The 13,107-nt window shown below is 41.7% G+C and overlaps 1 protein-coding gene across 8 annotated transcripts in view; it reads left to right on the top strand.

Moving 5' to 3' along the window:
• IKZF2 (IKAROS family zinc finger 2) overlaps positions 1–13,107 on the top strand; it is a 134,883-nt gene that overhangs the window by 100,768 nt on the left and 21,008 nt on the right. For all 8 annotated transcript variants that reach the window (XR_006284877.1, XM_043525252.1, XM_043525251.1 and 5 more), the window contains one exon: positions 9,115–9,252. Coding sequence is in view for 7 of the 8 variants with exons in the window: in XM_043525252.1 (XP_043381187.1) it covers positions 9,115–9,252 (138 nt within the window). In the remaining variant the exon portion in view is untranslated. The remainder of the gene's footprint in view (positions 1–9,114; positions 9,253–13,107) is intronic.

Here is a 13,107-nt window from a genome sequence, read left to right as displayed (position 1 = left end):
GATCCTTTAGGCAGCTTTGAAAATCTCCCTCTTAATACCAGGGGCGAGGGGGGGATTACAAGCAAAGGAAAATACACCGGAAGAGTTTCTATCCATTAAAAGTCATGTTGGATGAGTGTAGCTACCTTCAATGGCAAATCATATTTAAAGCCTCTGTGGTCCCCTGCAGTCATTTAAAACAGGGAGAAAGTAAACTGTGAGGCTTCTCTTTATTCCTTCCCTTTCCCATCATGCTTTGCAGGTATCCAGCTGGGAGGGAGCGTCCTTGCCCCTCTCCATCATGAGGGATCAGCAGAGACTTAATTCCCCCCCGACCTCTGCCATATGCTGTCACAGAATCCACCCCCCGCCCCAATGCATCCAGCTCTTCCCACGCCATCAGGCCTGTCTGTCCACCATTCTGCATAATTGAATGGAGAACATCCCTGTGATGAGCTCTCTGCCATTTATACCTGAGCTGTTCACAAGACATTTCCCCTCTGGTCATGGCAGTGTAATCTCAGACACCACCTGGCAAAGGCAGACGCAGAGGGGAACTGCAGGACCTTTCAGGAAATGCAGGTTACCTGGCATCTCCAAAGCTGGAGCATTGCATGCTCTCTTTCACCTGGTAGTGTGACAGCTAATGGTAAAATGGATTCTTTGATCTAAACAAACACACTTTGGGGACAGAATCATAGAATCGTGGGACTGGAAGGGACCTCGAGAGGTCATCTAGTCCAGTCCCTTGCACTCAAGGCAGGACTAAGTATTATCTAGACCATCTCTGACAGGTGTTTGTCTAACCTGCTCTTAAAAATCTCCAGTGATGGAGATTCCACAACCTCCCTAGTCAGTTTATTCCAGTGCTTAACCACCCTGACAGGAAGTTTTTCCTTATGTCCAACCTAAACGGCCCTTGCTGCCATTTAAGCCCATTGCTTCTTATCCTATCCGCAGAGGTTAAAGAAAACAATGTTTCTCCCTCCTCCTTATAATAACCTTTTATGTACTTGAAAACTCATGTCCCTCCTCAGTCTTCTCTTCTCCGGACTAAACAAACCCAATTTTTTTCCATCTTCTCTCATAGGTCATGTTTTCTAGACCAGTAATCATATTTGTTACTCTTCTCTGGATAGTCCTCACCCTCCACAAAGAAAGTGCTTCTATGCCTTTAGTTCCACTCATGAATTTGAGAGGTAGAACTTTCACAAGAGCTGGACCTAAGCTATGGAACCTACTTCCATAACAGATAGGAATGAGAGCAGATCTCTTCATTTTCAGAACTAACGGCAAAATTCATCTCTTTGACTGAGCTTTCTCTCAGTAAGTTCTTTGCAAGCACCGCTCCCAGAGAGACAGCACATACAAACACACAGCATACAAACAAGCCAGCCTAGAAACTAATCAAGCTATTTCTCCTTTGGCCTGGAAAGGACAAAGAGGTGGCAAGAGATTATTAGTGTTCTATTTTAAAATATTTAAGGAGTTCTCGGAGATTGGGTGATAGAGGCCATGTAAGTATCTAGATGGGTAGACAGATGTAGATACTTAGAGGAACTGTGCCAATGAAATGGATGGATGTTTGTTAATTTTTTTTTTTTACTTTTGGCGTACACTCCACCTACTTGTTTCTATTCCTGAGGGTAGTTGGGATCATTTTTGTATCTCTAAAACAGTGCAGATTAATTAATGAATAAACTTGTAATCTGATTGATCAGATTAAATAACAGAGCTAATAATCCATAGCAAATGCAAGCAAAATCTTAGAGTAAAGCGTGAATGTCTGTAGATGGAAGTATCTTTAAAAATAAATAAGGGGGTAAGTAGATCCTGAATTATAAATTGGCATTGGCACACACTGATTTACACCATCTGAGAACCTGGCCCAGATATTTTATATAAAGAAACTATTGTTGTGTGAAACAATGTGTTCTGAACAATATACTTTCTTTCCTATTTTTTGTTTTATCCGTTCATTCTGCCAAACTGTGGCAGGGATAAAGTTTTCAGAGTTAATATATAACCTGATATTTAGCACCTCTCATTGCAGAAGATCAGGCAGGACTAAATGTTGGCTGTACAGTATTTCACTGCTAGCCTGCTTGGTTTACAAAACCATAAACAGCTGCCAGGTAAGCACAGGTGTCGGCTGCTGTTTTGTGCCCCGAAGGTATTTATAGACAAGGTGGGTGTGTCTAGAAAACAAAAGAGTGAAAATAAGTGTAAATGTTCCATCATTGTTTTAATACAGGCTGCTGTACTATGGATGGTGTTATAGGACAGACTGCACTATTCCAGGATAGGATTGCTAGGACAGCATGTAGTAATTAAAGACCAGAATCGTGACTTGTTGACTCTGGTACTGAAAGTTAGGGTGGGCCGTCTTTCAATTGCCAGCAAGGGCATGAAATACAGAACAGCCTTGTAGTTTGCAAAGCATTTGTGAGCCAAGTAATTGATATTAACCTTCAGGTCTGTGACACTAGGCCAGGAAGTAATGAAGTGATAGGAGTTCTCTTTTTCTTTCAAGCTCAAAGTCAAGAAAGTTGTTGCAGCTGTATAAACTGTGTTTAGGGCTACAGTCTTTGTAATACTACACTAGAAAATTTGAACCTGTACTTTTAGAATTAAACTTCCCAAGTGTGGAGAAACTCTGCATTATACACCCAATTTAGAACAACACTGAAACTTTCCAAGGTGAAACACCATCTGTCCACTCTCCTGAATGAAAAGAGAACAACAACAAAAGCAAATATAAACGGCTTGATCCTCCAAAGCCTCACTCACGTGAGTAACAGTTTGAAAAATTGGCCCATGTTTTAGAACCTGGTATAAGATTTTTGTTATCTTTTTTTCCCAAGCAATGCTATGATGTTGCTTTCTTGTGTTGCAATTCATTAATAAGCAGGTCTTTTATTCCCAACTCATGCTCTTGTGCAGTGATGGGACTAGTATGTGTTCAGAGCTAAAGTTTTTTCTCTTTGATCCACATTGTGGAACAGAATAGCCTTAAAGTGATCCGCCAGGTGGATCAGACATTAGAATTTATCCCACATGTTGCTGCCTCGCTTTGGACTGACAAGTGCAAAACTTTAACCCTTTTAAAAATCACCAGCCAAGATTTTCAGTACAGACTAGTGATTTTGGGTGCTCAACACGAGATGCCTTACAAAAGGCCTGACATTCAGGGGGTGGGTGCTCAGCCCTTTTCTGAGCACCCACCCGTTAAGGATGTCTTAAACTGGATGCTCACAAATTGAGGCACCCCAAGTTACTAGTCACATTTCTGTATGTTCACATTTATTTGCTCTGTAAACTCGCCAGCTTCTGGGTGCCGATGTCTTGGATCTTGCAGATTGGTGTGGGTATGTAATCTCCCAGGCGAAAATCAAAGAGCCCCCATTAATTTCAGTGAACACATTTACAATCATTAAGGAGCAGCGCTGGTTGTGAAGGGGAAGCAGGAGTGTACTGTGTACTTCTCAGAGCCTGAGTGCATTCAGGTTTGATTTTAATTTGTCGATAATTTATTCAGGGTCTGTTATTCGTGCAAATATTTGTCTGTGGGAAGCTTTGGGGACATGCAGCTCAAGAAAATAAAGTGTGTTTTAATTACAGGCCAGAGATATTGTACATTACTGGGAAGGCTTTGTTGTCTTATCTTGACAATGTCTTTCAAACTAGTCCTTAGTACCCGCTAAACCATATGACCCTTCCCAGCTTAACAGGACAATGTGTCTGGAAATGTTCCTGCTATTCAGCCTAAATTTTCTTTTTTTTTTCTAATTCAATCCCCTTACTCCTACTCATGCCCTACCCTCAACTGTAATACCCTAAATATTTCCTCTTCCTGTTTGACATTTACTCCATGATCCGGTATATTGTTGTCATCTCTCTCCCTTCCTTTTAAGTCCTTGATTTGTCAAGCTGTAGATATGGTCCAAATTCTTCTACATCCTTGTATGACCCCCGTTTCCTTAGTGTGTGAGCAGCTCACAACTTTCATAAATTTATTTTCATAACACCTCTGAGAGATAGAGAATTATCTCCATATAGGGAACAATAGCAAGGAAAGACCATGGAACTTTTGCAAGGTCACACAATCAGTTTTTGGTAGAGCCAGGAATTGACCCTAGGTCTCTAGAGTCACAGACCCAGGCCTTACCCACAGAACCGTACTTCCTACCTTTGGTAAAAACTGATCTCAGTAGAGTAGTTCTAGTTTTACACGGGTGTAACTGAGTGCAGAATTCTGTCCAAATCATTCCTAAAATGTTAAGCCCTCTTATCAGAACTCTCTCTTAATTGTAAACATCTGTCTCATAAGGAAGCGCCCGGGACTGAACACAACTGAATGTCTGATATTTATTATAATTATCAAACAACGATGTCATATAGACATTACACTTGGGTATGTAAGAACAGTATCCTTCATTTTCCTCCCTAACATGTTATATAGAGTTCTGATGTGCTGTGAAACAGCTGCCAAATCCCACATCTGAGGGAGCTACATTTCAGTGGTGATTCTCAAACAATACACAATCTGTAGAAGTAAGTTTGATGAAAGGCTCTGTTTTAAATATAAACTGATACTAATCATCATGCACTTCATGCTGACATGTTCCTGAATGGAAACTATTACATATGCCCTATTTGAGTAGCATTATTGGAATTGCCTATAGCCACGTTACCTTGAATGTGGTTCTAAAAATTCAGCACTTTACTTAATTATTCTCTTTGAATCCGGGACTATCATTTACTATTTGCACAGCAGCAAACACAAGGAGGTGCAACTTGCTTGTGGCCTGTAGGTGCTACTGCAATATAAATGTTAAATGATGATCACAGTAATTCACATCTGTGACCCTGTCCCTGACAACATGTGCTGCTAAAATTAAATTTCTTGAATATTTTTGCAGTATTTGGCTGGTTCAACAATGGTGATGATAAAATAGCAGCTGCAGACCTTCCATGAGGTGTCAGGGTTTCAGCTGTAGTTTAAACTTCACCACCAGGATGTGATACGAGCAGAGCATCTCAAGCCAAAAGCCAGACAACTTCAAATGTTAAGGCTGAATTCAGAAATCTGGAGCTTAATTCCTGTCTCAGACTGCTGCATAATTTTTCATACTTTAAATGCCTGATCCAAAGTCCATGGAAGTCAGTGGAAAGAGTCCCATTGATTTCAGTGGGCTTTCAATCGAGACCTGCATCTCTAACAAGTGTAGTGGGCCAATGCCTTCTTCAAACACACATCTTAACTGCTGAGCTGTGCACAGCGGGTAGAACTAGGAACGGGTGGAAAGGAAGGAATCCTCTTCCAGGCTGCTGTAGAGAACAGAACGTGGTTGCCAACATGTAGATATGTGTGATGATATCCTAGGCCTAGTCAGTGGGACCAGGATTTCACCCCTCATGTTACCATTGCTTTTAGCATCTTCTATACGTTTTTGTCATTTGTGCTTATGGCACCTGGGATGCCTTGTTCTTTTCCATGGGTAGTTTCCCTTTGACTTACTTTGTATTCTGTTATGTACTTGCAGCTCATTTGAGAACAAAATGCAAAGTGAATGCCTTACCGACTCTTTTGCTTGTGCTGACCTTTTTATGACTTAAAAGAAATTTCCTTAAGCCAGTGGTCCCCAAACTTTTTTGCCCATCCCTCCTTACCTGGTCCATGCCCCTCCTTCCTCTTGGGAGCTGTGGTCTGGAGCAGGGGCTGGGTACAGGACCAGCACCACAGTGGGGAGCCAGGGCCGGAGCCAGAGCTGCGATGGGGAACCGGTGCTGGGACCAGGGCCAGAGCTGTGGTTGGGGCCTGAAGCAGGGCCATGGGTGGAAGCCAGGAACCACGGCAAGGAACTACAAACCATGGCCAGGAGTGGGAGCCGGGAATGGGACCAGCGCTGCAGGAGCTGGGCGACGTGGCCAGGAGCAGAACCATGTCCAGGGGCAGAGTGGGGTTGGGTGGTTCTCCCTCCCTGCCCCCACAATGGGGGCTGGCCCAAGCCAAAGGTTCACATTGGATTTCAATATGACATTAAGTGGGAAATCCACTGTATACTATTGCTTTTAGCATCTTTTATAAGCCTTGCAATTCAATGGGATTTGGGCCCATAAACACCTTAGACGTCATTGAAAATCTCAGCCTCACTGATCAGATGCAATTTGTCAAATGGTCCTTATGAAAGTGGGGAATGCAAATGATAACTTTGTCAGTTTTGCTTGTTCTTGTTATAATTACAGGAGTCAAGACATGTTATCTAGTGTCTCAGAATTATAGCAAAAAAATGGAATACACTAAGCAATAAGACATTTAATGAATACTAGAGACTGATGCTTCTTGAGAGTTGAAGGTATCCGGCCTTTTTCTTAGTGCCTTACAGTGCATATAAGGAATCTGATTATCTGGATTAGCCAAATTGTTTTACAATGTGTAATTGCTTAGATATCTGAACTTCTAAAAAACTGGAGGTCAGACTCCGTGCTAACTCAAATCAATGTAATCAATCCCTTTGACTTCAGTTGGCCCTGAGTGCAATGTATTTCTCAGGAAAGTTACCAGAGTGTAGGAAACTGAAATCTCTTCCCTACACAACAAGGATAGTATGAGTTGTGATAAAAGAAGCTTTCCTATTCTGCCCAGCCAAGGTGTTCTATAAGAACCGCTTCCAGGAGTGAGAAGCTAGTTTAGTATCCATAAATATTTGCGGCCTGGTCCAAACCCATTGACTTCAATCAGTGTGCTCCATTGACTTCAGCAGGCTTAGGGTCGGCCCCCAAATCCTTGGTCTCAGCTGAGACTACCAGCAAAAGTGCCAGTTACAACGGTGGTGTAAACTGGTGGGCAAAGTCACCTGCTGGGGTGTAAGTAGAATAATGCCCGTCAACAACCATTCAGTCCAAGGCCTTTTCCTTAGAAATGCCTTTATTTCCAAACAGAAAAGGAGTACTAGTGGCACCTTAGAGACTAACCAATTTATTTGAGCATAAGCTTTCGTGAGCTACAGCTCACTTCATCGGATGCATTCCAAACAGGCGTTCCAGCACAAGGGCAAACAAACTCACAGTCCTGGGGACTAACTAGAGATGGTTGGAATTTCTTTTTACCCTGCAGAAAATTTTGATGTTTCATCAAATATATTTGAGGGAAGCAGAGACTTTCTGAAAAAAATGTTCATTTCATTGAAAACCCAATTTTCTATTAAAAAAAAAAAAAGTTTTGATGGAAAATGTTTGACCACCTGAGGCTTTCCTTGCTTCCACCAGCCAGGAGGGGAGAGGACACACACTCCCTTTATTTCTTGGCTACTATGGAGCGAGACCCTCTATGACCTTCCTGACCCCGTGTCTCTTCTGTCTGCTATCTCTGCCACAGAGACAGGAAGCCTTGTATCTGGCTTTCTGTAGGGAACGTAAGAACGGCCATACTGGGTCAGACCAAAGGTCCATCTAGCCCAGTATCCTCTCTTCCAGCAGTGGCCAATGCCATGTGTCTCAGAGCAAATGAACAGATGCTTGCTCCTTGTCATGTGCCCTACAACTACAGCTCCCGGTTTTAAAGGACCCAGGCCAACGCACTGGGGTACGTCCGCGCACCCAAATACCCAGGTGCAGGTGGGTTTTATGCTGTGGATACCTCTTAAGTAAGAACTGGACTGAGATCACCATTGTACTTCATACGAGACACCCAACAGTCATGAGATGGTAATAGTAGCTTCTGGCTACAACTAGTAGGACCTTGATTTCATTTGGTAATTGAAAGGTGAAGGACTGTATCCTATTATCAGGCCCGGGAGACATCCACCCTCCTATACTGGAACAAACATTTTGAATACACATATATTATCCCAAAGAACATATTTGCCTGGTCTTTGTTTAGGTCTTAAAAATTATGACTTAGATTTTCAAAGCTGCATAAGGCATTTGAGAATTGAACATTCTAACCCCCCCAGGCAGCTTTGAAAGTCTCCGCTTAATGTGATTGCCAGACCTCCAGAACTGAATAAATAGCCCTCTAATTATTAGAGGATATGTTCATGTTCTATGTATTGTAAGGTTTCAGAGTAGCAGCCATGTTAGTCTGTATTCGTAAAAAGAAAAGGAGTACTTGTGGCACCTTAGAGACTAACAAATTTATTTGAGCATAAGCTTTCGTGAGCTACAGCTCACTTCATCGGATGTAGCTCACGAAAGCTTATGCTCAAATAAATTTGTTAGTCTCTAAGATGCCACAAGTACTCCTTTTCTTTTTATGTATTGTAAAAAATTATTAACATGGTTTTGGCAAAATACACCATTTGGCTAGCTTTCTGGCTCTAGGATTAAGCTATTCTTGTGGTTTCTTCATGACATGCTATGAAAGGACTTCACTGTATTAGGATCTGGTGCCAGGTTTTGTGCATGTTAAGACCTTTGCCAGATCATGTTGCTCTTGAGTGAAACTAAAGATAATATAGGAATTGTCTCTTGCCTTCATTGAGTCTGTTTTTACTGTGGAGCCTCCCTGGTTGTGTGTTTGTCATTTTTTGTTTTTGTTTTTAATTATCCAGTCCTTATATACCCTTGGTGACTGCTCGGTTCTGACATACCACAAAAAATGGAACCCACTTGCTGTTGTCTCTTTCTAATTCTTACCTTATTTGTTTTGGCAAAATAGGCTGACCCAAAGGTGACCTTGCTCATGTCATGTAACTCAGTCCCCACCACTTTGATATTGCAGTAGGCCAACAAGTTTATGTGAGGGCAAATGTTGACGCTATGGACAAAATTGTTTAGAAGTTTTCCCACCAGCGTTGGTGACACACAGTCATAGGCTGGTTGTGGTTCAACTGCTTGTTTCTCCTCATGGGTGCAGTCTACTTATTGGCTTTTCTACCAAGTCAGCCTTTTTGTGAATGTCTGGTGATACTCCTTTTCAACGTGAATAATCAGTAGGGTGATGTGTGGGTGGGTGGGGTGGGGGGGGTAGATGGGCGGAGGTGTGGGGGGGGTCGGAAAACAGGGCAAGGGGAAGAGGGTTGGGACTTAAATGACCTTTGTAAATGTCTTTCCATCCCCTTTGTTGGTTGTAACGGAGATGTAACGTTGGTGCAGATGACAATTTAACCGAAAGCTCTGTTCTTTCCACAGTGGGTAAGCCTCACAAGTGTAACTACTGCGGCCGGAGCTACAAACAGCGCAGTTCACTGGAGGAACACAAGGAACGCTGCCACAACTATCTTCAGAATGTCAGTATGGAGGCTGCTGGGCAGGTCATGAGTCACCATGGTGGGTGGAAACCATGTTCAGGAGCCTCCTGTACCTTAGAGTGACTTCTGCACTTATTTCATGTTTGGTTTTCTCCATTTTTTTTTTCTATATTTCAAATAACCTCATTCTTCCTAGAACAGTTACGTTTAAATATTCTTAAGGACAGAAACCGTGCATGAAATCCTGGCCCCACTGAAGTCAACAGCAAAGCTCCCTTTGACTTCAGAGGAGCCAGGATTTCACCGTGTGTGTGGGGGAGGGATTACGCTGTGTGGTGTGTGTGTGTGTGTGTATGTGTATGTGGGTGTGTACACCTATATGGATATGTATGTGTGTGTGTAATATATATTATATTTTTCATAATTGTGTGTACATGTACCTATATGGGTGTGTGTGTGTGTGTATTTGATATATGTGTGTATATGTATATATAAAATCAGCCCTGCAAAATTATCATGAAAAATTGATAAGACCAAGTATAAAATGTGGTGTTTGCCCACCCTTTAACATAACTGATTATGAGAAAAACTAAAAATATTGTAGTCTTCGTAAAAACAAAGCTTCCCTGTTGCAAGTATGAAAGTAGCATTTGGCAAGATTGCTAAATGTAATCTGTATAAAATGTGTATATGTAAATATTTTTACATAATAGGCATGCTGGATGTGTAAATAGTATATTGAAAAAGATTGAGGCTTTTTGCGCAGTATAAAGAGCTTGCAAAAGAGGATATAAAAAGCACGCTATGAGAATGTAGTTTTATCTTTAGTGGGTTGTAAAATTTAAAAAAAACATAATTTTTTTCAGACTCTCCAAATTATTTTTGGTTTTAGGTTTTGAAGTGGAATTTTTTGATTTTTTTTAAATGTTCATGAAATGGCTTATCCTTTTAAAGATATTTTTATTGATAATTGTCTTTTGATTTTTTGTATAATATTTTTAAAATTTGGTTTTAAAAAAAAACCTGCCGTGCGACTGAGCTAACCAGTCAAAATTTGCACTGTTGCAAAATGGAAAAAAAAGGAAGGAAATTAAAAGCAGCCTGCTTTCCCCTTTCTGTTTGTTTTTTGCTCCTGTGTAACTTTTCATTGGTCAGTTTCATCCGGCGGTGGGATTTTCATTTACTTAAACATTTAAAGAAATTTTTTCAAAAATGTATAACAAGAAGCCAAGAACAACAAAAAAAAAAATTTAATAATTATTGATTTCTAATAGAAAATTTTGGTGGGGAAAAAAAACCCCAAGAATGTTTCAAAATGGGTAATTTTTTCATGAAATATTCTTTTTTCACAACAAAGTTGCACTGGAAAAATTTCAACTGCTCTGTTCAATAAATTCAGTTATATACCACCACCATAAATGCCAGGGAGAAGAAAATAAGCATTTAAAATCTGGTACATTCAGAAAGATTGATGTTTGTGACTAGACATTTTAGGCCTGATCTAATGCTCATAAAAGTCAGTAGAAATAGTCCCTCTGATTTCAGTGGTCTTTGGATCAGGGCATTTTTGTACCTTGAGTTTCAGACATACATGATCTTTTTGGACTCATGGTGTTTAGTTGGAAGCTAAGAGTTTACCCAGCTACACCATTCCCAAGAAGAGTCTTGGGCACCAAGCCCTGCAAAGGCATACACACCTGTGACTTCAATGGGGCTTCTTTCAGGGGTTAAAGTTAAGTCGGTGTGTGTAGTTCTTTTGAGAACTGGGTCTTCAGTGAGCTTTCTCCGTAAAACACAGTTATGAAACCTACAAGTAAGTGCTTCAGGGATTGTGTTGTGAGAGATCTCTCCAGATTCTACTCCACTTCTAGTTAAAAACACTTATCTTTGCCAGTGTGGAGACAGTTTTAGATTTGCTTGCAAGGGAACTACTTAAAGGTGAAACATAGACTGTGCCGGCCAAGTTCTTAGCCTTTTCTACACCGAGAAGTTTCACTGGTTTAACTTAAATCAGTTTTTCAACCAATTTTAAGTTAGACCTGTCCAAACCCCTGTCTGAACACTCTTAGGGCTTTTGTACACTACCGTTTAAGTCAATGTAAGTGACGTTGCTCAGGGGGTGTGAAAAAAACACCCCTCCGAGCAACGTAACTTACATCGACCTAAACTGGTGTCTCGTTGAGGTGGAATAATTACGTCAATGGGAGAGCGCTCTCCTATCAACATAATGCGTCTTCTCCAGGCCCGCTACATCGGCGCTGCTGCATCAATACAGGGGCGCCAATTTAATGTGGTAGTGAAGACAAGCCCTTAGTCTGGTTTAATTTAGTTTGTCTGTTCTTAATGGGTTTAAATTATCTGGAGTAAGCCTGGTTTAAAGTCAAATAAGAGCATCCACACAGCCTTTCCAATGGTTTAATTAAATTCGTTTAAAATCACACCTTAAGTGAATCCAGCGCAACTTTCTCATGTAGACAAGTCCCTTGTGTTTAAATCTCCTGCCATGCAAGTGAGCAAGGGAGTACAAGGCCCACCCCACTATGTGGCTGACCTGTTTCTGCTTTGGGCAAGGTGGGAAGGAGCTGGGTCAGCAGGCTCTTCGAATCCACAGCTTGACCCAACAGTGAGCAGAGTCTGGTCTACCAACATGCCTGCCAGTGTAGCTTAGCCAGCGAAAGAAGGGATGCAATCACTGCCCTATAAAAGTGACTGCAGCAACTTACCTCCTCCCTGGAGCACAGGGAAAACCAAGGATTTGTGACTGACTGGGACACAATTCCTTCCCACAGCCTCCCCGAAGGCGTCGCAGCTATGCAGTGCCCCTTACGAAAGGGCTAAAAGTTAGGTCTCAGTCTACCCCTAAGAATGTATTGTGCAAAAATGTGCCCGTATTTCCTTCTGTCTCTTGCCATACTGTGTATTTTTCAGGATCAGTATTATTGTGAGCTAACTGATTGGGGCATTTGATATCTTGGAATTACTCAGCACCACCCTGAACTTGAGCTTTCTTATGTGTCTTTGTAATTGTTTGTTTTCTCATTTACTATGTTTCTGGAGGTACACCCAGTATGGGATTACCCCGTGCTTTTCTTAGTTTATGTTACCAGAATGAGCCATAATATATTTGCCTGGATCTATGAAACCACTGGCGCGTAACTGACTCCTACCTACAATTAGCAAAGTGATTCTCTGGGGTGGTCCTGCGATGAGCTTTTTATAAAAAGATGGGGGTGGGGATTTTCTGGTCCCCACCAGTGTCTTGCTATGGGAGGAAGGGGAGCCCAGCTGTTTGTGCTGGGACCCGTGCATCCTTGCCAATGATTAACAATTTTTTTTGCCAAGGTGAGCTGTTCTAATAAGCTGGGGGCACCCTTTGGAGGGGTGTTTATACATTCTGCTCAATTTGGTCCTTCATTCATTCATTCACTCATTCATTCTCACAACAGCCCTGTGAAGAAGGTAAGTATCATTGTCTCTGTTTTCTAGATAGATAAATCACCTCACTAAAGCCACAAAGGGGGTTAGGTTATCAGAGCATGGGTTAAAATGCAGAAGTTTCTGGCTCTCAGTCTCTTGCTTAGTCCACTAGCATGCCACTGATGTGTCCTTCCTTGTGGCTAGAAACCATGCAGCCTGCTACAGCAAAGCAGATAGCTCACTTGCAGACAACTTGCCAGAAGAAAGTTGCCGTGAGGTAGCAGGCTGGGCAGTGCTGGCCCTCCCAGGTGAAAAATTGGTCTGGGGACCTCTAACTCTAGGTTTCCTGGGTCCCAGCCCTGTGTGAGTATAATGGAGACCAGTGCTGGATGTCTATAACAGTGATCATGAATAACCTGTGATCTTTAAGAAAAATCAAAGACAAACTTTCAACCCTAGCTACACATTTGCACCAGTAAATGATTCTAGCTTAAAACAAACAAAAGGAAGTATTTTT

The sequence above is a fragment of the Chelonia mydas genome, chromosome 11 (genome assembly GCF_015237465.2).
Source record: "Chelonia mydas isolate rCheMyd1 chromosome 11, rCheMyd1.pri.v2, whole genome shotgun sequence".
Lineage (NCBI taxonomy): Eukaryota > Metazoa > Chordata > Testudines > Cheloniidae > Chelonia > Chelonia mydas.
Note: the sequence above shows the minus strand (reverse complement) of the source record. Positions and strands in the feature narration are given on the sequence as shown.